General features: G+C 47.6%; 1 protein-coding gene across 1 annotated transcript; it reads right to left on the bottom strand.

The window, feature by feature from the left end:
• Positions 1-81: 81 nt before the first annotated feature.
• LOC137097435 (uncharacterized) lies at positions 82-22,228 on the bottom strand. Its single transcript, XM_067470549.1, has 12 exons — positions 22,083-22,228; positions 21,893-21,969; positions 11,364-11,442; positions 2,342-2,409; positions 2,089-2,146; positions 1,727-1,800; positions 1,510-1,540; positions 1,239-1,315; positions 947-1,132; positions 629-721; positions 378-528; positions 82-258 (listed from the first exon to the last, which is right to left on the bottom strand). The coding sequence occupies exons 1-12, from the start codon at positions 22,194-22,196 to the stop codon at positions 82-84; spliced, it is 1,185 nt and encodes a 394-aa protein (XP_067326650.1). The 5' UTR covers positions 22,197-22,228.
• Positions 22,229-22,711: the final 483 nt, after the last annotated feature.

Below are 22,711 nucleotides of genomic sequence, written 5' to 3'. Positions count from 1 at the left end.
GTTTACTTCCCAGTGGAGGATTTGAGTCCCCCATCTGGCCCCCCAAAAGGCCTGGGAGCCCCACTGAGCCTCCCCCGCTCCTTACTCTGGAGGAACGTAGATGCTGCTCTGGTCCCTGCTGGGCGCCTCCAACCCAGGCCTTGTGACCTCGATGTAGTTGGTCACCAAGGCGAGCAGAAGCTCCAGGAACCACCCCTGCAGGCGACTGCTGTCCTTGATGTATCTCACGATCTTCCCGATGGCCCGCGTCGCTCTTGCCTGCGGAGGGAAAGGAGGAGGATTAAATGCCAGGAGGGCTCCTGCTGACGGCCAGGAAAGAGGGCCCCCTCTCCCTCCCAAGGCCCTCAAAGACAGGGTGCAGGAGGGGATGTCCTTACTGTGGCCGCATCCAAAGTGGAACTCCCCTGTTCTTTGCCCTCCTCGGCCAGCCAAGGGCCCTCCTTCACCTTGGCCAGGAACAGGTCGAGCGCCGCCTCCGCAGAGCAGTAAGGTGAATTGAGAACGGCGCACATCAATTCACCACACTCCCTGTGAATGAAGAGAGGGAAGAGGGAGCCAGGGTCAGGGTCAGGCTTGTCTCCAGCCCCATGGGGACAGGGGAGTGGCACCCCAGGCCCAGCTCTCTTACCTCCCATTGGACTCCAGATAGTGGTCTGTGGCCATCTTGAGATGTTTGCGGGCCACGTAATCCACAGCCCGCATAACCTCTGCAGAGGAGGGACTGCAGAGGAGCTGGCACAGACGGTGAAGGTGTTCTTGCGCCTGTAAGGAAGAAAGAAGGGAAACAGTGGCACTCGGGAAACATGGAAAGTCTCCTGGGTCAAAAATGGAGGGAGGGGAATGTGTAGATGTGTAGGATGCCTGTTGGAAGGAATGGGGCATTGGGGTCCCAACATACCTTTCTTGTGGCTAAAGAGCAGCCTACCAGAACATCTCTTGGACACACCTGCCACCTGGAAGGTCTATGCAGGAGGCCCCTCTCTGCGTCCTGAGGAAGGCGTTGGACGATGCCTCCTCGGTGGTGGTCCCAGGCCTTGTGGGGGGAACTCTGGGCCTTACCTGCTCTAGGTCCATGGAGGACCATCTCCGAGGCTTCAGGGCCAGATCTTCCCCTTCCTCATGGCCCAGGGAGCTGGAAGAGAGGCATAAGGAGGCATAAGGAGGTGAGGCCTGGTAGGCCAGGGACTGAGGACAAGGAGGGGCGCAATGGTCATCCCTCCTGGCAAAGAGCAACGCACCTGCTTGAACTGGGGAGAGGGTCCCACACCTCATCCTCCAGGCTGGGGATATCAGCTAACGTTGCCTCTTCGGGGTCCTGTAAAAGACAATTAGATAGAGAAGTGAAATTGGGGCAAAGGGGAAGGAATGGGAAGACAGCTCAGGGGAGGAAGACTAGAGTAGGAGGAAGAAGCTTAAAGGAGGGGCAGGGAGAGGAAAAGAGGAGGGGATGAAGAGGAAGGAGCCCCCCCCCCTTCGCCCGCCCCCTCCCCGCTCCCTTTCCTTCCTTACCCTTGATGTCTTCTCAGGGGGCTCATCGACACTGCAAGGAGAGAGAGAGACAAGGCAAGATCAGAAGACATCCTCTCCTCTCTCTCAGCTGGAACCCCCCCCCCAAGCCCCCTAGAATAAGGCTGCACGCTGAAGACCCCCCTGGACACAATTGAGGGAGGGAGTGAGGGAGGGAGAGGATCTCTGACTGCGATGTGGCCCTGAACCTGGGATGTACCTCTCATTCTCGAGGTCCTGGGCCGCCCCCTCCTGCACCAACAGCTCCGAAGGAACACCAACGTCTTTGGAGCCCTATTGAGTGGGAAGAAGTGGGAATTGAGGGCTGTGTTCTTTGCCAACCCCCCCCCCCCTTTCTCCCAAAGAGAATTGGACTGAAACCCCCAGCCTTCCTCCCCAGTGACACACTGCCTGGGGCTGTTTGGACTTGCACTCCAACAACAGTTGAGCACTGAAGGAGGCCTCTTCAGCAAAGAGCCACCTAGAACTCAAGGGGTCTTGGGATGGCCCTGAGCCCGAATCCATTTCCCAAAGGACGAATAGAGGCAATCCCCCCCTTTCCAGCCTCTTTTTTTCACTCACCAACTCCCTGGGTAGTTCTTTCTGTGGAGGAGTTGGGATTCTCTCCGATATGAAGCTGCTAGAAAGGCAAGGGGCAGAAGAGGAACTCAGCTTCTCCCTTCTATTCCCTCCAAGAGAGGCAAGCCCCATCCCAAGGATCTTGCCAGACCATGGGAAGAAGGCAACATCCTGGGAGGGCCCCCTCCAGATATCCGGGCCCAAACCCCCCCAGACCCCAGCATGCCCTCTCCCCAAGAACATGGACAGGAGGTACCTCTCTGAAGTCTCGCAGATGGCCACCAGGCTGCTAGACTCCAAGGGGAGGTCCTCTCTCCCCAGAAACTGCAGAGAAAGGAAGGGGGGGGGGGGGTCTCAAGACTTTACTGAAGAAGGGCTTTTCCTTCTGCCACAATCTTTCTGCTGGCATTTGCAGTCAAACAACTCCTGAGGGCTCCAGGATTCCCACCCCTCTTCAGAGAAGGCCCACCTGGGGACCACAACGGAATAGCCCTAAGTTCTTAACAGCAATGCATCAGGGCCATTACTCGACATCTTCAGTATTTCTCTTGGTTCTATAGGAAGCTGCTAGTTAGTAGAAAGCAGGAATCTTTCTCAGTCTTATTTGCAGATACCTCTGATTAAGATTGGGACTTAATACTGTATGTAGGAGCATGATGTCCCATATTCATATCCCAGACAAGCCCTGTACATTTTGGCCAGTGTGCTACAGTGGTCTGAGCTTTGGACCGCAATCGTAGATGCCAGGATTTGAATCTCCACTTTCCCATCAAAATCCACTTTCTTGGTCGCAGAGGAAGGCAAAAACAATCTCCTCTGAACAAATCTGGCCAAGAAAACCTCACGATAGGTTTGTCTCAAGGCTGCTTTAATTCTGAAAGGACTTTCAAAACACCACAGGCTCACCGGATATATGACCGCCTGGAATGCAACCTCTTACGAGAGAGAATTCACACCATCCGCAAAGAACTCGCAAACATAGATAAGGAACTGTTGCACCTCCATATCAACATCCGCCAGAAGATGAATTCTCAGGACTGGGACAAAATAGATAACCTCACTTGCAGAAAAATGGAGAAAAACATGGTTGTCCACACCAACAGACAAAAACAAAAATTCCACAAACGCCAAAAGCAACACCCGAAACCAGAAGTGGATACATCGCGGACCATCATCAACCTGACAGACAGACAATTCTCTGAAGACCAAGTATCCATACTAGCGAAAGGTGGAAATTTTGCTGTAACTGCCACCAGTATCCCAGTAAAAAACATCATTGCCAATGTCGAATCAGCAATTTATCGCCTCCCTGAGGAAGAAGCAAGAGGGGAAACAGCAAGGATCCTGAAAAAGGCAAAACTTCCCTCCAGTAACATAACAAGGGAGGAAAGACAAGCCATCAGAGACCTCAACTCAGATCCTGATAACATCATTCTCCCAGTAGACAAGGGGAATGCTATACAGAACAATACAAGGAGAAGATCAGAAATCTCTTGGATCCTATTATATACAGAAAACTTAAAAAAAGACCCAACTTCCAAAATAACCAGAAAAATCAACATAGAATCAAAGAATCAAAGAGTTAGAAGAGACCTCATGGGCCATCCAGTCCAACCCCCTGCCAAGAAGCAGGAATATTGCATTCAAATCACCCCTGACAGATGGCCATCCAGCCTCTGCTTAAAAGCTTCCAACTCCTCAATAAACTTCGGCATACGACAACGGCTATGTAAATCGGAAGCCCTTCCACCTAGGCTTTATGGACTCCCAAAAATCCACGAGGACTCCACCCCACTCAGACCCATCGTGAGTGCCATTGGATCCCCCACATACAACTTAGCAAAACTTCTTGTAGCACAGTTACAAAGCCATATTGGGCTCACTACACTCTACATCAAGGACTCAGCCCACTTCATAGAAAAAATCAGCAATCTCAAGCTAAATACCAACGATAAACTGATCAGCTTTGATGTGGTGTCTCTATTTACCATGGTCCTGCTAGCAGACCCCATGGCACCAATCAACCAGAAGTTCCCAGAAGACATCACAGCTCTGTTTCACCATTGCCTCACCACCAGCTACTTTCAGTGGGACAATGAATAGTACAAACAGAAAGATGGAGTAGCTATGGGGAGCCCCCTCAACCCGGTCATAGCTAATTTCTACATGGAACACTTTGAAAAACAAGCCCTGGAAACAGCAACAAAAAAGCCCACGATATGGTTCAGATATGTGGATGACACTTTCACGATTTGGAGCCATAGAGAAGAAGAACTAAACAGGTTCCTGGACCGTCTTAACAGCATCCACCCAAACATCCAATTCACCATGGAAAAAGAAAATGAAGAAAAACTGCCTTTTCTAGATGTCCTAGTCATCCGCAAACCGGATCAACAATTGGGTCACACCGTTTACAGAAACCCCACACACAGAGATAGATATCTACATACAAACTCCAACCATCACCCAAGTCCAAAAAGAAGCACCATTAAAGCCTTGGCAGACTGTGCAAAAAGAATCTGTGAACCCCACCTCCTCCAAGATGAACTGAACCACCTAAACTGGGCTCTACAGGCCAATGGATACTACACCTCAGACATCAGAAGAGCTGCAAGACCGAGAATAAGCCACGAGAGTAAAGACAAAGATTCATCCAGAGGAAAAGTGTTCTTGCAATACATCAAGGGAACCACTGACCGCATTGGGAAGCTGATGAGGAAACACAATATACAGACCCACCAAGAAAATCCAACAAATGCTACGTTCGGCAATGGACAAAAGGGATCCTCTCACTTCTGCAGGAGTCTACCGTATACCATGCAGCTGTGGACAAGTCTACATAGGGACCACCAAACGCAGCATTGCCCGGACACGAATCAAGGAACATAAAAGGCACTGCAGACTACTTCAACCAGAGAAGTCAGCCATAGCAGAGCACCTGATGAACCAACCTGGACACAGCATATTATTTGAGAACACAGACATGCTGGACCACTGTAGCAACCACCATGTCAGACTACTCAGAGAAGCCACTGAAATCCTCAAGCATGTGGACAATTTCAACAGAAAAGAGGAAACCATGAAAATGGACAAAATCTGGCTACGTGTATTAAAAAACTCTAAAATTACAACAGCAAAACAACAGAGAGGAAACAATCAAGGACATCTAATCACCTCTCAACAAAACATTCTCCCAGGCACTGCCAGGCCATCAAATGCTAATCAAGGTTGTCAGTTGAAACATTCACACCTAGCTCCAACAGACAAGAGTTCTTTGTCCCACCCTGGTCATTCCACAGATATATATAAACCCATTTTGCTAGTTCCAACAGACCTCATTACCTCTGAGGATGCTTGCCATAGATGCAGGTGAAACTTCAGGAGATAATGCCTCTAGAACATGACCATATAGCCCGAAAAAACCTACAACAACCCAGAATAGCCCTACTTTCTTAGATACCAACCACTGCCTTGGCCCAGCTTCCGTGAGAGAAAAGGAGCGAATGAGATGGAGGAACCCAAGGGGAAATGGTGGCCATCTTCTTTTACCCAAGTCAGAAAAGAAGCCCTGGCAGAGCATGCAAAAAGAATCTGCAAACCCCACCTCCTCCAAGGTGAATTGAACCATCTAAACTGGGCTCAACGGGCCTATGGCTACTTCACCACTGACATCAGAAGAGCTGCAAGACCGAGAACGAGCCACGAGAGTAAAGACAAAGATCCACCCAGAGGAAACGTGTTCTTACCATACATCAAGGGAACCACTGACCACAGAGAAAGAAGCTGATGAACAAACACAACCTACAAACTATCTATTAGGCTTGGGTAACAACGGAAAAATTTGGTTCTAAACTCGTTTCGTTTTTAGGGGGGCCCTTGCGTTTCGTTTTTTTAAAGAATTCCAAAATTTTCCTTTAAAAAAGTTCGAAATATACGAAATTTCGTAAAATTACGAATCGATTCGTTAATGGCGGACGCGATTGCGCAATATGCTAAAAAACCCTCCAAATGGGACAGGGGGAACTTCTGAAGCTTCCCTCTCCCTCTGTTGTTGACTGTTGGTGTGATAATTTATTTTTTATCATTGATAAAACAAACAACAACTATAAAACTTGCACCAGACATACGGAAATAATTACGAAACAATTACGAAACAATTTCAAAACAATTTTGAACCAATTACGAAACAATTACGAAACATTACGAAATAAATTGGAAAAATTGTTTCGATTTTTAATTACTCCTCACAGTAGTCCTGCATGGCTCAATATTGGATCATAAGCTAATTTAAATACGAATTAATAACGAATTACGAAAGTAACGAACGAAACCACCCAAACCTACTATCTATAGACCCACTAAGAAAATCCAACAAATGCTACGTTCAGCAAAGGATAAGAGAGATCCTCTCACCTCTGCAGGAGCTGCCGTATTCCATGCAGCTGTGGACAAGTCTACACAAATCAAGGAACATGAAAGGCACTGCAGACTAATTCAACCCAAGACTTCAGCAGAGCACCTGATGAACCAACCTGGACACAGCATATTATTTGAGAACACAGACATGCTGGACCACTGTAGCAACCACCATGTCAGACTACACAGGGAAGCCATTGAAATCTCCAACCATGTGGGCAATTTCAACAGAAAGGAGGGAACCATGAACATGAACAAAACCTGGCTACCCGTATTTAAAAATACTGTAAAATCAGGACAGTAAGTAAAGAACAACACTCAAAAGACAGGGGAATTCCAGACTGGAAACAATCAGGGCCAGCTAAGCACATCCCAACAAAGGATTCCCCCTGGCAGGAAACAGCCAAGCCTTGAGCTGCAAGGTTATTCAATGCTAATCGAGGTGATCATTTTCAACATTCACGCTTGCCTCAAACAGACAGGAAACAATCAGGGCCAGCTAAGCACCTTCCAACAAAGGATTCCCCAAGGATGCTTGCCATAGATAGGGCAAAACGTCAGGAGAGAATGCTTTTGGAACATGGACATACAGTCCGGAAAACTCAAAGCAAACCACTTCTTCAATGGCTTTGCCCAGAACTAGACACAGGGTTATTCCAGGTGAAGAGGTCTGACCAAAGCAGAAGGGAGTGGGACTAGGACGTCCCTCCATCTCAACCCTGGGCTTCCATTGATGCAGCCTAGAACAGCCTGGACTTGGAAAGCTGCTGCAATAGACTTGACTCAGGTTCAATCTGCGGTCAGTTAAGACAACTAATTCCGTTTCATATGGACTGTGGTCAAGTCAGAGGTCACCCATCCCATATCTAGGCATTTCATCTTTATTGCTATAGCCCCCGGTGCCGCAGTGGGTTAAACCGCTGTGCCGGCAGGACTGAAGACCAACAGGCCACAGGTTCGAATCCGGGGAGAGGTGGATGAGCTCCCTCTATCAGCTCCAGCTCCTCATCCGGGGACACGAGAGAAGCCTCCCACAAGGATGATAAAACATCAAATCATTCGGGCACCCCCTGGGCAACGTCCTTGCAGACAGCCAATTCTTTCACACCAGAAGCGACTTGCAATTTCTCAGGTCGCTCCTGACACGACAAAAAAAAATCTTCATTGCCCAAGTCTAGTACCCTACAGTTCTCCCAGTTGAAACCCATTTTGATAATATTGGCCCACCTTTTAAATCTCTGATGTTCCTTTTGGTCACTTTTTCATATGATTTTTTTAAATTTCATGAATCGGCCATGTAATTATTTATTTATCTATTTATTTAAGATGTTTCTACCCGGCCTTTTTCCGCAATCGGACCCAAGGTGAATTACAGCATATAAAACATACAATACAGAATTCAAAACATAGTTAAAATCCAATAGAATCATAGAATCATAGAGTTGGAAGTCGTGGGCCATCCAGTCCAACCCCCTTCCAAGAAGCAGGACAATTGCGTTCAAAGCACCCCCAACAGATGGCCATCCAGCCTCTGTTTAAAAGCCTCCAAAGAAGGAGCCTCCACCACACTCCGGGGCAGAGAGTTCCACTGCTGAACGGCTCTCACAGTCAGGAGGTTCTTCCTAATGTTCAGGTAGAATCTCCTTTCTTGTAGTTTGAAGCCTCTGTTCCGCATCCTAGTCTCCAGGACAGTAGAAAACAAGCTTGCTCCCTCCTCCCTATGACTTCCTCTCACATATTTATACATGGCTATCATGTCTCCTCTCAGCCTTCTCTTCTTCAGGCTAAACATGTCAAGCTCTTTAGGCCGCTCCTCATAGGGCCTGTTCTCCAGACCCCTGATCATTTTAGTCGCCCTCCTCTGGACACATTTCAGCTTGTCAATATCTCCAATTTTGGCGCCCAGAATTGGACACAATATTCCAGGTGTGGTCTAACCAAGGCAGAAAAGAGGGGTGGCATGACTTCCCTGGATCTAGACACTAGACTCCTATTGATGCAGGACAAAATCCCATTGGTTTTTTTTGCCGCCGCATCACCTTGTTGGCTTATGTTTAACTTGTTGTCCATGAGGACCCAAAGATCTTTTTCACACGTACTGCTCTCGAGCCATGCGTCCCCCATTCTGTATCTTTGCATTTTATTTCATTCTATCAATCATATCCTACCCAAAGAAAGACTCTGTGTCTGTGGCGCCACCAATGCCGGTTGACAGTCTGAACCACATATTACATAACTACTGTTTGTATGAAAAAGAAAGGAAACAACATTTATGGCCTTTCGTTTGTCATAAAACGAGCTGGGATGCAACGGCCAAAACCACATTTATACTAGCTGGTTATAACCCTGTTTTAACAACAAAAGTTGCCCTTTATTTGTATAACGCATCTAAAAAGTGTACCGTATATACTCGAATATAAGCCGAGTTTTTCAGCCCTATTTTTGGGCTCAAAAAGTCCCCTTCGGCTTATATTTGAATCAAGCCGAGCAGCGGAGCCTGGGGGCTTCAAAGCTGGCTGGCCTTCGCTTCCATGAGGAGGTGGACGAATGGCGGCTGCAGGGGCAGCGGAGCCCGCAGGAGAGCCTTGCGCTTCCTTTTTCAGCCTCGGGCCAGAGAAGAGGCTGGCAAGCGCACCCACCACCGCTTCCGGCGAGGCTACCTTGGGCCTCCATTTGTAAGGAAGGAGGCAGCCTCGTTGGAAGGGGCGGTGGCAGCAGGTGCACTCGCCAGCCAGGTGCCCTCGCCAAAAGTGAGGTCGCGTGGAGCTGGTTGCGGAGGGCAGCAGAAACCAGTACAGGCTTTTGCAGCCAGCGCAGGCTTCCACAGGTCTTCGCAGACACAGAAGGCAGGGAGGCAGGCAGGCTGCTGCAAGTGGAGGTCCTTCTCTGCTCCGTCGGCTGTGTCCTCCGCTCGCTCCTGAAGAGGCGTGCGCAGTGAGAGGAGGATGCAGCCGACACCGCGGAGAAGGACCTCCGCTTGCAGCAGCCTGCCTGCCTGCCTGACTTCTGTGGCTGTGGAGGCCTGCGGAAGCCAGCACAGGCCTCCATTGCCAGCTCCATTCAGCTTTCACTCGGCCTCACTGCCTGCCCGCCTGCCTGCTTTCTGAGACCAGGAGGTGTCCTACTAAGATCGTGCTTTTGCTGCATGAAGGAGGTTGGATTAGATAGCCTTTAGAGCTCCCTTCCAAATCTATTATTTTTATTCATATTAATATTAAGACTGGATGGCCATCTGTTGGGGGTGCTTTATTGTGCTTTCCCTGCATGAAGGCAGAATGAAGGGGGTTGGACTAGATGGCCTTTAGAGCTCCCTTCCAACTCTATTATTACTATCATTATTAATATTAATATTAAGGCTGAATGGCCATCTGTTGGGGGTGCTTTATTGTGCTTTCCCTGCATGAAGGCAGAATGAAGGGGGTTGGACTAGATGGCCTTTAGAGTTCCCTTCCAACTCTATTATTACTATTATTATTAATATTAATATTAAGGCTGAATGGCCATCTGTTGGGGGTGCTTTGATTGTGCCTTCCCCGCATGAAGGCAGAATGTAGGAGGTTGGACTAGATGGCTCTTTAGAGTCCCCTTCCAATTCTAGGATTCTATGAAAGGAGTCTTAGAACCACGAACTGAACATAAGACAATAGTGTGATGCTGCAGCTGAAAAGGCCAGTGCCGTTCTAGGCTGCATCAATAGGAACCTGCGAGAAGGCAAAAGGGAACTGATATGACATTTTACCTCAGATGGTTTTTAAATTGCTTTTAATGATAATTAATGCAACTGTTTATTTTAACTCATTCTACCATGTTTAGTATTGCCTTTTGTTTAAATTTTTATAGTTTTTTGTTTATATAGGCATTTAATGTTTGCCTGTTACTATGTTGGAAGCCAGCCTGAGTCCCCATTATTATAAAGTTACTGTTGATACCATATTGCTTTTTTTGCCCCCCCCCCTTTTCCATCTACATGGCTTGTTTACTGTTTTACTTTGAAATATGGCAAATATTCAAAACCATTTAACCTGCTGATGTCTCAATTAATGTAATTTTAATAATAATGTATCTATTTTTTATTTTGAAATTTACCAGTAGCGGCTGCATTTCCCACCCTCGGCTTATACTCGAGTCAATACGTTTTCCCTTTTTTTTGGGATAAAATTTGGTGCCTCGGCTTATATTCGGGTCGGCTTATACTCGAGTATATACAGCTAAAAGGAGTATATTGATCAAATTAGTACACAGTATAAGCAGGGGCGGCTCAACCATTACGCAAAGTAAGCATTTGCAGTATAGTTGATTTTGCCCAGGGGCGCTCTTGAGGCACTCTTGGGGGGAAATAGACCTTGACATATGCGAGTTGTAGTTACTGGGATGCATAGTTCACCTACAATCAAAGAGCATTCTGAACTCCACCAATGATGGAATTGAACCAAATATGGCACACAGAACTCCCACGATGAACAGAAAATATATATCAGTGATTGGTTGGGGGGGGGGGATATTGTTTGCTTATCGTTGAAAATTACCTAGGGCCGTCTCTGAGTATAAGGGGGATGAGGACACTTGATGTATAAACTTAAGGTATATTTGGTTACAAGTCGGCCACGCACACTTTTTCCCTCTGTACTTGTATATTTATATTTTTACTCAGACTAGATGTATACTGTATGCTGTGTTTACATCGTGTGTTTTGATGAATCGACTGATCAATAAAAATTGTTTTGTTTAGATAGATAGATAGATAGATAGATAGATAGATAGATAGATAGGAGTACAACCTTAAAAATGGCCCCACATCTACTGAACCTATCTTGTTTGTAACTTGGGGACTACCTGTATTTCTAAGAGGCCGCCTTCCTTACCTCAAATGCTGGCAGTACTTGGATGAAGCATGTCCGGAGAGAGGGCTCCTCCGCGCAGGTTCCTTGTGGCTCTGAAGAGCTGAAAGAGGCAAGAGAAGGCCACAAAGTGTGAGAGACTGGGGCAGCCCACCTCCTGCAGCTGTCCTGCAAGCCCCCCATCCCCTCCCTCCAACAGGGACCAGGCTGATGGCCCAGGAAGTCCATAGGGCACGATGAGGGCATCCCTCTTCTCCACTCCGAGGGAGTCTAGCAATGGATTGACCCTTGGAACTGGCTGCCACTGGGAGAGAGGGAGGGGGAAGGAGGGTGCTAGCAACTGGGGTCTGCATGCAGACTGAGTGGCAGGAGTTCAGGATTGGGAGGAGGAGTGGGATTTGCATGTGGCTGGTGACTGGCTGGCCCTTTCCACACTCACAATCAGCTCACCCAATGAGTGCCTATATGCAAATTCCCATTCTGCATAGAAACCACTCCATTCCAAGGGGCCCTCCCGCTATCTCCTCCACCAGCCAATCAGCACCCACATGCAAATTCCCTCTCCCCTCACAACCCACCTCTGCAACCTAATATGCATACAGACCCCTCCCTCCCTGAGGCCCTTCCCTCCTGCCCCTCCCACAACTAAGCCCCTCCCACAGGCTCTGCCTAGACCAGGGGTCCCCAAACTAAGGCCCATGGGCCGGACACGGTCCCCCGAGGGCATTTATCCGGCCCACGGGGTGTGGAGAAGGTTGAGAAGCGAGGTGCGAAGCGGCGTCAAAGCCGCTTCGCCCCCCCCCCCCCCCGCCTCAGGCTTCGCTTCTCCTTATCCCAAAGGCTGGGGAAGGGGGAGGCTGGGGGCGAATCGGCGGGCTGCACCTGGAAGGAGGCTGGCTGGTGTGGGCCGGGCCAGGCATTTAAGGGCCCCGCTGTTGCAGCTGCTGCTGCAGCCGCCACATGCCGCACGCCGCAAGGACTTCTCTCTCTCCCTCGCCATGCTCATGCTGCTCTTCTTCCTGCTTCTGCTGTTCCCCGTGACCTCGACGGCTGCTTGCCCGCTTCTTGCTGCTGCTGCCCAAGGCTCTTGTTGCAAGTCAGTGTGGGCCGGTGCGTGCGCCGGGGGAGCCCTGCGGCGTCTGCCCCGGGATTGCGCTGCGTGCCGCGGCCAGGAGAGAGGACTCTGCTCCATGACCTGCTCCACAGACGGGGCCTCTGCTTAGAAGGAGCAGCAGCCAGGAGGAACACCAGCAGCAAGAACCCCCCCCCCCCTACACGCAGATAGAGCCCCTTTGCCTTCTTCCTTCCAGCAAGCCGGGTCCTGACTTTGGAAGAGAGATCTGCCAGGTTACATTGGCTGCAGATGAGAAAGGGGAGCCACCCGGCAGTCGCCACCCAATGCCTTGGGGAGGCGGCGGGCAAAGCAGCTTTGGGGCTGCTTCGCCCACTGCCTCCCCAAGTTTATATTTTACTAGCCGTCCCCTGCCACGCGTTGCTGTGGCCCACATGGGGGTTCTGTGCGGGAGGTTTGGCTCAATTCTATCATTGGTGGGGTTCAGGATTCTCTTTGATTGTAGGTGAACTATAAATCCCAGCAACTACAAATCCCAAATGTCAAGTTTCTATTTTCCCCAAACTCCACCAGTGTTCACATTTGGGCATATTGAGTATTTGTGCCAAGTTTGATCCAGATCCATCATTGTTTGAGTCCACAATAATCTCTGGATATATGTGAACTACAACTCCCAAACCAAAGGGCACTGCCCACCAAACCCTTCCAGTATTTTCAGTTGGTCATGGGTGTTTTGTGTGCCAGGTTTGGTTCAATTCCATCATTGGTGGGGTTCAGAATATGCTTTGATTGTAGGTGAACTATAAATCCCAGCAACTACAACTCCCAAATGGCAAAATCAATTTTTTGAGTGACGGACATACATTGGGTTGTTAGGTGTCTTGTGTCCAAAATTGGTGTCAATTTGTCCAGTGGTTTTTGAGTTCTGTAATCCCACAAACGAACACTACATTTTTATTTATATAGAAGTGTGGGGGTTTTTTTGAGGGGGGGTTGCACTGCAAATAAGATATGTGTGGTGTGCATAGAAATTCATTCATGTTTTTTTCAAATTATAATCCAGCCCTCCAACAGTTTGAGGGACTGTGACCCGGCCCTCTGTTCAAAAAGTTTGGGGACCCCTCGCCTAGACTCACACTGGCTCCCAAACTGTTGCATGGAACCAAAGGGGTGCCACAAAAAATCTTAACATCATATTTGAAAGGGATTTTAAAATCAATCTACACACAACTCAATATTGGATTGTCTCTAATGAGAAGGAAGGGGGAAATCAGGTTATCTCCAAATGCTTTTTCTGCTTATGCTTCCATCAAATATGGTTTGGGGAATTGAATACTATCCTAGATTTATGTCATCAGCTGTCAGACATCACACCCTCTTTCAAAACTAAAACAGTGGTTTGTGGTTATAAATTTAAATTTTATCTTCGTGTCCAAACCTATTGACTTAGATGTCCAAAGTCTATTGACTTAGACAGAAAACTCAGGCAATAGGAATACATAAAAAGTGGAACCTTTTGGATTCACAATGCTTGCTTTAAAAAATACAAAAAGGCTTAGGGTTCTGCTGGAAATAAATATCTTCTAAGGGGTTCCATGACCAGAAAGGCTAATAATAATAATAATAATAATAATAATAATAATAATAATAATCCTTTATTTGTACCCCGCTACAAGAGGCCGAGCCCAAATACAACAATAAAAACAACAGCAACAATAGCAGCACAATAACTCAAAAAACAAAGCAATAACATTAACAACACCCAATGACGCAATTAAAAACAATGGCCGGGCCAAATGTAATAATTAAAATTAAAAGTGCTGGGCATGACAAGGTGGGGTGTTTGAGGGGGGTGGGCATGCAGATATCCTAGATCTCTGATAAAGTGCGTTGGGACATAATGCTAGGAGTTTCCTTATTCTGGGAAGGCACACTGGAACAGCCACGTTTTCAAGCTCCTCCTAAAGATTGCTAGCGACGGGGCCTGCCTGATGTCCTTAGGGAGAGAGTTCCAGAGTCGAGGGGCCACCACCGAGAAAGCCCTGTCCCTTGTCTTGGGAATTACTGCCCCAAACTATAGGCCTCTCTCACATAAAACAATTGTAAGACTCACACTGATTTCAGCATCGCCCAATAGCTATATATAATAAAACATAACCATAAAATAAGCCCTAGTATGATATTTCATGATCCTTGTAAATAAGAACTACCCCCATAATAAGTCCCAGTTAAGATCGTCAGCCAGATTGAGGCATTTACTAGTAATACATCAACTACAATATAAGAAAGACATATTGTATGCTAAAATATTAATTTTAATATAGAATTAAATATTTATAAATAATAATATTGACATTATATTATGACAATGTAACAGAAGATGAAATGACTAGATTTGATCAAGTATACATTTTTGTGCATGATAAAACAAGACACCTCCTGCAAATAAGTCTAATGTGTCTTTTGGAGCAAAAAATAGTATCAGACCCAGTCATCTTTCTGGGGAAATTCGGTACATACACAACTTAAACTCTGCTGAAAAGCCCTCCCTCGATCCCCTGGGCCTTAACCATCGCAGACCAGTTTTTCTGTTCATAGAAACATAGCTACTTCTGGAGGGACAATGAATTCTATGAACAGAAAGATGGATTAGGGTTGTGGATTATGTGGATGACACCTTCACCATTTGGAGCCATAGAGGAAAAGAACTAAACAAGTTCCTGGACAACCTCAACAGCAACCACACAAACATCCACAAACATCCCTGGAAAAAGAAAATGAAGGAAAACTGCCATTTCTAGATGTATGAGTCCTCTGCAAACCCAATCAACAACTGAGCCACACGGTTTACAAAAAACATACACACACAGATAGATACCTACATACTGTAAAAGCTCCAACCATCACCCAAGTCAAAAAAGAAGCTCTATTAAAGCCCTGACCGGCCGTGCAAAAATCTGCAAATAGCACCACCTCCAACGTGAACGGAACCACCTAAACTGGGCTCTACAGGCCAATCGCTACTCCGCCACAGACATCAGAAGAGCTACAAGACCAAGAACAAGCCACGAGAGTAAAGACAAAGATTCACCCAGAGGGAAAGTGTTCTTGCCATACATCAAGAGAATCACTGACTGCACAGGGAAGCTGATGAGGAAACACAACCTACAACCTATCTACAGACCCACAAAGAAAATCCAACAAATGCTACATTCAGCAAAGGACAAGAGGGATCCTCTCACCTCTGCAGGAGTCTACCATGCAGTTGTGGAACCACCAAACACAGCATTGCCCAGGAAATGAATCAGGAAACATGAAAGGAACTACAGACTAATTCAACTAGAGAAGTCAGCCATAGCAGAGCCCCTGAGGAACCACCAAACTCTTCCAGTATTTTCTGTTGGTCGTGGGTGTTCTGTGTTCCACGTTTGGTTCAATTCCATCACTGGTGGAGTTCAGAATGTTCTTTCACTTTAGGTGAACTATAAACTGTATTGTGTATTTGTGCCAATTTTGGTCCAGTGCATGAAAATACATCCCGCACATCAGATATTTACATTACAATTCACAACAGTAGCAAAATTACAGTTTTGAAGTAGCAACAAAAATAACTTTATGGTTAGGGGTCACCACAACATGAAGAACTGTAATAAGGGGTCACTGCATTAGGAAAGTTGAGAAGCACTGGTGTATCCCATTGCGCCACAACGGCCCATTAATCACCTAAGGAAGGGTGAGAACCACTGCACTAGAGAATGAATCCACTTTAAATCTGGCCCCTCCCTAAACAACAAACCCCAGAATTCTGCAGGGGGCAGTAACAGGATTTAAAGTGGATTCATTCTCTAGTGTGATGAGGTCCCTGGACACAGAAATGCTGAACCACTCTAACAACCACCATGTCAGACTACATCAGTCATTCCCAAACTCTGATCTTCCAGGTATTTTGGACTTCAGCCTCCAGAATCCCTGGTCATTGGTCAAGGCAGCTGAGACTTCTGGGAGTTGAAGTCCAAAATACCTGGAAAACTGGAGTTTGGGAAACACTGGACTACACAGAGAAGCCACTGAAATCTACAAGCATGTGGACAATTTCAACAGAAAGGGGGAAACCATGAAAATGAACAAAATCTGGCTACCAATATTGAAAAACTCTAAAATCAGGACAGTAAATAAGGAAAACCATCAGGGTCAATTAACACCTCCCAACAAAGGATTTCCCCGGCAAGAAGCAGTCAGACTTTGAAGCTGCAAGGACATTCAATGCTAATGCAGGTGGCCAATTGCAACAATAACACTTGCCATAAGCAGAGAAGAGTTCTTTCTCCCACCCTGTAACAAATGCAACCTCACTTGCCTCGTTTCCAGCAGGCCTCACAACCTCTGAAGGTGCCTGCCATAAATGTGGGCGAAACATCAGGAGAGAATGTTTCTGGGACATGGCCATACAGCCTGGAAAACTTACAGCAACCCAGTGATTTCGGTCATGAAAGCCTTCGATAACATATTAAATACATAAACTAATAAGAATAATTAAGAGGAGCCCTTATTGATAAGATCTGGAAGAGAAGACAGGAAGAACATGGGACAACATAAGAAAAATGACTACCAGCTTTAACGTCAGATTTCAAGGCTATGCTCTATTTTGTTATTGACGATATATGGAATTTTGAATACTTTAGACAGTGTGTGTAATACTAATTGAGATCAAGAAAGAGATGTAATAATTGTAACAAATGCAAGGCTTCTCTTCTCCCCCAACCCTGTTGCTCTCCCTCGGTGACATATGGTACTATTAGACAACCTTTGTAAAGATCTATTTAGCAACAAGAACTCCGCAAATCCTCTTTTTTTCCTTTTTTTTTTTTACTGAACTTGCTGACCAAAAGGTCACAGGTTTGAATCCAGGGATCAGCATGAGCTTCCGCTGTTAGCCCCAGCTTCTGCCAACCTAGCAGTTCAAAAACATGCAAATGTGAGTAGATCAGTAGGTACCGCTCCGGTGGGAAGGTAATGGCGCTCCAAGCAGTCATGCCAGCCACATGACCTTGGAGGTGTCTATGGACAACATCGGCCCTTCTCCTTGGAAATAGAGATGAGCACCAATCCCCAGAGTCAGGCAAAACTGGACAATGTCAGGGGAAAACCTTTACCTTTTACCTCCATTACCGGGACGGAGGGCAAAAGGGGGCCTAGACAGAGAGGGATAGTCCATTTTAGGACTTGGGTGGAGTTGAAGGAGGAAAACCATTTCCCCCGTTTTCACTGGTTATCACCCCTCCCCACTTCCCATTTCATCAACGAGGGCTAGTTCCATGATGGCAACATGGGGGGGGGGGGGGGGGACAGAAAAACAGGGGGAAATGCTTTTACTTCTTCAAATGCCCCCCTCTCCAGAGACTATCCTTCTCTGTCTAGCGTCCCCTTTTGGCCTCCGCCCAGATAATGGAACAGAATCTTCCATTAGCCCAGAAAAACCTACAACAACCCAGAACCTTCTTTACTTATTGGAACATGAACATCTATATAAATAAAAATGTAATGTTCGTTTGTGGGATTAACGTAACTCAAAAACCACTGGACGAATTACCGCCAAATTTGACCACAAGACACCTACTCACCCAAGGAGTGACCATCACTCAAAAAATTGATTTTGTCATTTGGGAGTTGTAGTTGCTGGGATTTATAGTTAACCTACAACCAAAGAGCATTCTGAACTCCACCAACGATGGAATTGAACCAAACTTGGCACACAGAACTCGCATGACCAACGGAAAACACTAGAAGGGTTTGGTGGACATTGACCTTGAGTTGGGAGTTATGTTTCACCTACATCCAGAGAGCACTGTGGACTCAAACTATGATGGATCTGAACCAAACTTGGCACAAATATTCCAATTGCTCAAATATGAACACAGGTAGAGTTTGGGGAAAATAGACCATGACATTTGGAAGTTGTAGTTACTGGGATGTATAGTTCACTTACAATCAAAGAGAATTCTGAACCCCACAAATGAGAGAATTGGGGCAAACTTCCCACAAAGAGCCCCCATGACCAACAGAAAATACTTAAGGTCACCCAGTCCAACTCCCTTCACCAGGGTAAGAAAACGTAATCAAAGCCCTCCTGACAAAGAGCCATCCCCCTGTAGATATCGATAGATATATATGATTCACTCACTCACACACACACACAGATAGTATCATAGATTTGAAAGGGACCCCTAAAGAAAGACAATAATACGTTGAATGTTCATGAGTAGGGAAACCAGACAATCTCGATATCAATACAGACAAAGAAACAGCAAGAAATACTGTGTACCCACAAGCAGAAAGAAATTACATATATTAGAAACCAACACTTTCTCATTACTTTATTTTCCAGATCACCAGACTGGGCCACAGCAATGCATGGCAGGGAACAGCTAGTCTATATAAATAAAAATGTAATCTTCGTTTGTGGGATTAACATAACTCTAAAACCACTGGACAAACTGACACCAAATTTGGACACAATACACCTATCAGCCCAACAAGTGACCATCACTCATAAAAACACTGAAAAACACAGTAGAAGAGACTTTAAAAGCCAAAAAAATGCATTACAATGCATGCGCAAAACCACATATATACACAAACACACATATATACACATAATTATTTATTTATTTACAATATTTATAGCCTGCCTTTCTCAGTTATACGGTGACTCCAGGTGTGTTATAGATTAGCATAATTTGATGCCAGCCCTTCATAAAAGTGCAATTAAAAACAATAAACATGACAATATAAAACATATATGAAAACCATTAAAACATATAATCATCAGTGTCATCCTGTTACAAACGTTATCCAGTAACATCGTCTGGCCATTCCGTGTTCATCATTCATAATTCCGTGTTATCTATTCTGCTGCATTCTCAAAAGCTTGCTCAAAGGGCCAGGTCTTTTTTCTGGAAAGTCAGGAGGGAAGGGGCCGATCTAATACCCCTGGGGAGGGAGTTCCATAGTCGGGCAGCCACTATTGAGAAGGTCCTGTCCTCGTTTCCACCAGTCGCGCTTGTGAGGCAGGCGGGGTCGAGAGCAGGGCTTCCCCAGACCATCTTAAGCTCCTGGATGGTTCATAGGAGGAGATACGTTTGGATAGGTAAGGTGGCCGGAATCGTTTAGGGCTTTATAGGCTAAAGCCAGCACTTTGAATTGTGCTCGGTAGCAAATTGGAAGTCAGTGGAGCGCATTGCAGTAATCTATTCGGGATGTAAGAAGAGCGTGGACAACCGTGGCCAAGTCAGACTTCACAAGGTACAGGTACAGGTGCAGCTGGCACACAAGTTTTAACTGTGCAAATGCTACCCTGGTCACCGCCGAAACTTGGGTTAAGTCAGGATCAGCGATGAGTCCAGGATCACACCCAAGCTGCGAACCTGTGTCTTCAGGGGGAGTGTTACCCCATCCAACACAGGCTGTAACTCTGTGCCCTGTTTGGCCTTTCGACTGACCAGGAGGACCTCTGTCTTGTCTGAATTTCAATTTCAGTTTGTTCACCCTCATCCAGATCACAACAAATATATACGCCCACAAAACACATATACATAGATGGGGCTACAGCAATGCATGGCAGGTGACGGCTAGTGTTCAATACCAACTAATGGGGGGGGGGGGGAGCCAAAATGCTAAGTTTGGGAGCCAAAAAGGGGTGTGTGAATATTGCATGGTGACAAATCTTATGTGCTGAAATATGTCTCCCAAGGGCCCCTCCCTCTGCCCTCCACCAGTCAATCACCTCCCACATGCAAATTCACTTAAACTCAGGGAACACGCTTATCACAATTTGCATATAACCCCTCCCTTCCAGGGCCCCCTCCCTCCTCACTCTCCCTCTGGCCAATCACCTCCCACATGCAAATTCTCTTAAAACTCACAATCCCCTCTTGCCACAATTTGCATATACCTTCCTCCCAGGGACCCCTTCCTCCTGTCTCTCTCCCTCCCCAGCCAATCCCCTCCCACATGCAAACTGTATTAACTCACAATCCCCACATGTCACACTTTGCATATACCCCTCCCAGTAGCCCCTCCCTCCTCTCCCTCCCTGGCCAATCACCTCTCACATGCAAGTGTCCCTCACAATTCCCTCCTCCCACCCCTCCCTTGGCACCTGGACCCCCAAAGGCACTCCCTGACAGTTGAATTGGGACCCAAAGGGAGCAAGCAGCCCCCCTCCTCCTCTGGGGACACAACAGAGGAGTAGTGTGCTCCCTGAGTGCCGCTTCTGTTAGTAACCTAGCAGCCGCCCGTTGGACCATTTGGAGCTTCCAAAAGGTCTTCAAAGACAACCCCACATAGAGCGAGTTGCAGTAATCTATTCGGGATGTAACGAGTGTGGACAACCGTGGCCAAGTCAGACTTCACAAGGTACAGGCGCAGCTGGCGCACAAGTTTTAACTGTGCAAATGCTCCCCTGGTCACCGCTGAAACCTGCGGTTCCAAGCGATGAGCGATGAGTCCAGGATCACACCCAAGCTGCGAACCTGTGTCTTCAGGGTGAGTGTAACACCGTCCACACAGGCTTAACTCTATGCCCTGTTTGGCCTTTCGACTGACCAGGAGGACCTCTGTCTTGTCTGAATTCCAATTTCAATTTGTTCGCCCTCATCCAGATCTTCACAAATATATACACTCACAAAACACATTTGCACAGACACATGCGTGGCAGGGGACAGCTAGTGCTCAATACAAACTTATGGGGGGAAAGCCAAAATGCTAAGTTTGGGAGCCAAAAAGCGGGGTGCGACTATTGCATAGTGACAACTATTATGTACGGAAATACACCTCCCAAGGGTTCCTCCCTCTGCCCACCAACCAATCGCCTCCTACATGCAAATTAACTTAAACTCAGAGAACCCACTTACCACAATTTGCATATAACCCCTCTCTTTCAGGGGCCCCTCCCTCCTCTCCCTCCCCCAGCCAATTACCTCCCACATGCAAATTCCCTTAAACTCACAATCCCCTCTTGCCACAATTTGCATATACCCTCCTCCCAGGGGCCCCTCCCTCCTGTCTCTCTCCCTCCCCAGCCAATCCCCTCCCACATGCAAATTCCCTTAAACTCACAATCCTCTCTTGCCACAATTTGCAAATACCCCTCCCTCCCAGAGGCTCCACCCCCTGTCTTTCTCCCTCCCCCAGCCAATCACCTCCCACATGCAAATTGCATTAACTCACAATCCCCACTTTGCTTATACCCTCCCAGGAGCCTCTCCCTCCCTGGCCAATCACCTCTCACATGCAAATGTCCCTCACAATCCCCTCCTCCCACCCTCCCTTGGGGCTTGGACCCCCAAAGGCACTCCCTGACAGTTGAATTGGGACCCAAAGGAGCAAGCAGCCCCCTCCTCCTCTGCGGACCCCTCCTTTCTTGGGCCAGGGCTTCCCTTTGGGGGTGAGGGAGGGAGGGGAAGGGGCCCCAGGGGCTTACCTTGGAAGAGCCACAGGAACCTCCTCTGTGTTTTCGGGGCCCACGTGGCGGAAATGTGGGCGCCTTGTCCAGGCATTCTGCAGAAGTGGAGGGAGGCAATGAAGGGGGCCCTCCCTGGCAGAGCAGGGCTGGCCCCGGGGCCCCAAAGGGAGCGGGAGGGGAGGGTTCCCCGAGGGAGCGTGGCCCTTACCCTGAGCCATGTCACCAGGGCCGTCCCAAGGGGAGCGCGCGGAGGGGCCTGGGTCGGAGGGGCATCTGTGGGGGGCGGCTCCGGCCGGACCTGCCTGGAGAGCCCTCTGCCCATGATGGCGCCCAGGAAGGCAATGGCAGGGCCAACCGACTCCTGGCCCTTTGGAACCCCCGGTCTCCATGGCAACCAGGTAAACACCTCCGGGCTTGGAACCTGGGCAGGAATGGAACCTTTTCAAAGGAAAACAACCCACAGCCAGGAAATGCTCTTGGGAGGGAGGGAGGGAGGGGGCAGAAGGAGGGGAGGGGGAAGAGTGGCCCTGTGTGCCTTCCCTTTTCCTGCCCCTTCGCCTTGCAGGGTGGATTCAGGGGCCACAGGGACCCCAGGAGCCCCAGGCAGAGACCCCCTTGGCTCCTCTTCTGGGAGGAAAGGTCTCTCTCCGGCTCTGGAGGCTTCCTGAGCAACGGCAGTTGAAGTGGTGCCAAACAGCATTAACTGTCCAGTGTAGATGCACCCTTATTCACAATGTTAGTAACCGTATATACTCGAGTATAAGCCGACCCGAATATAAGCCGAGGCACCTAATTTTACCACAAAAAACTGGGGAAATGGATTGGCTCGAATATAAG

Source organism: Anolis sagrei, chromosome 6 (assembly GCF_037176765.1).
Source record: "Anolis sagrei isolate rAnoSag1 chromosome 6, rAnoSag1.mat, whole genome shotgun sequence".
Lineage (NCBI taxonomy): Eukaryota > Metazoa > Chordata > Lepidosauria > Squamata > Dactyloidae > Anolis > Anolis sagrei.
Note: the sequence above shows the minus strand (reverse complement) of the source record. Positions and strands in the feature narration are given on the sequence as shown.

What these genes read in the sequence shown, in the direction of transcription:
- LOC137097435 (XM_067470549.1), bottom strand. Translation starts at nt 22,196, where the DNA reads ATGGGCAGAGGGCTCTCCAGGCAGGTCCGGCCGGAGCCGCCCCCCACA. An exon ending in CCCTGGTGACATGGCTCAGG is followed by an intron (nt 21,970 to 22,082) that starts GTAAGGGCCACG and finishes CCACTTCTGCAG; the next exon opens with AATGCCTGGACAAGGCGCCC. An exon ending in TATCTGGAGTCCAATGGGAG is followed by an intron (nt 529 to 628) that starts GTAAGAGAGCTG and finishes CTTCATTCACAG; the next exon opens with GGAGTGTGGTGAATTGATGT.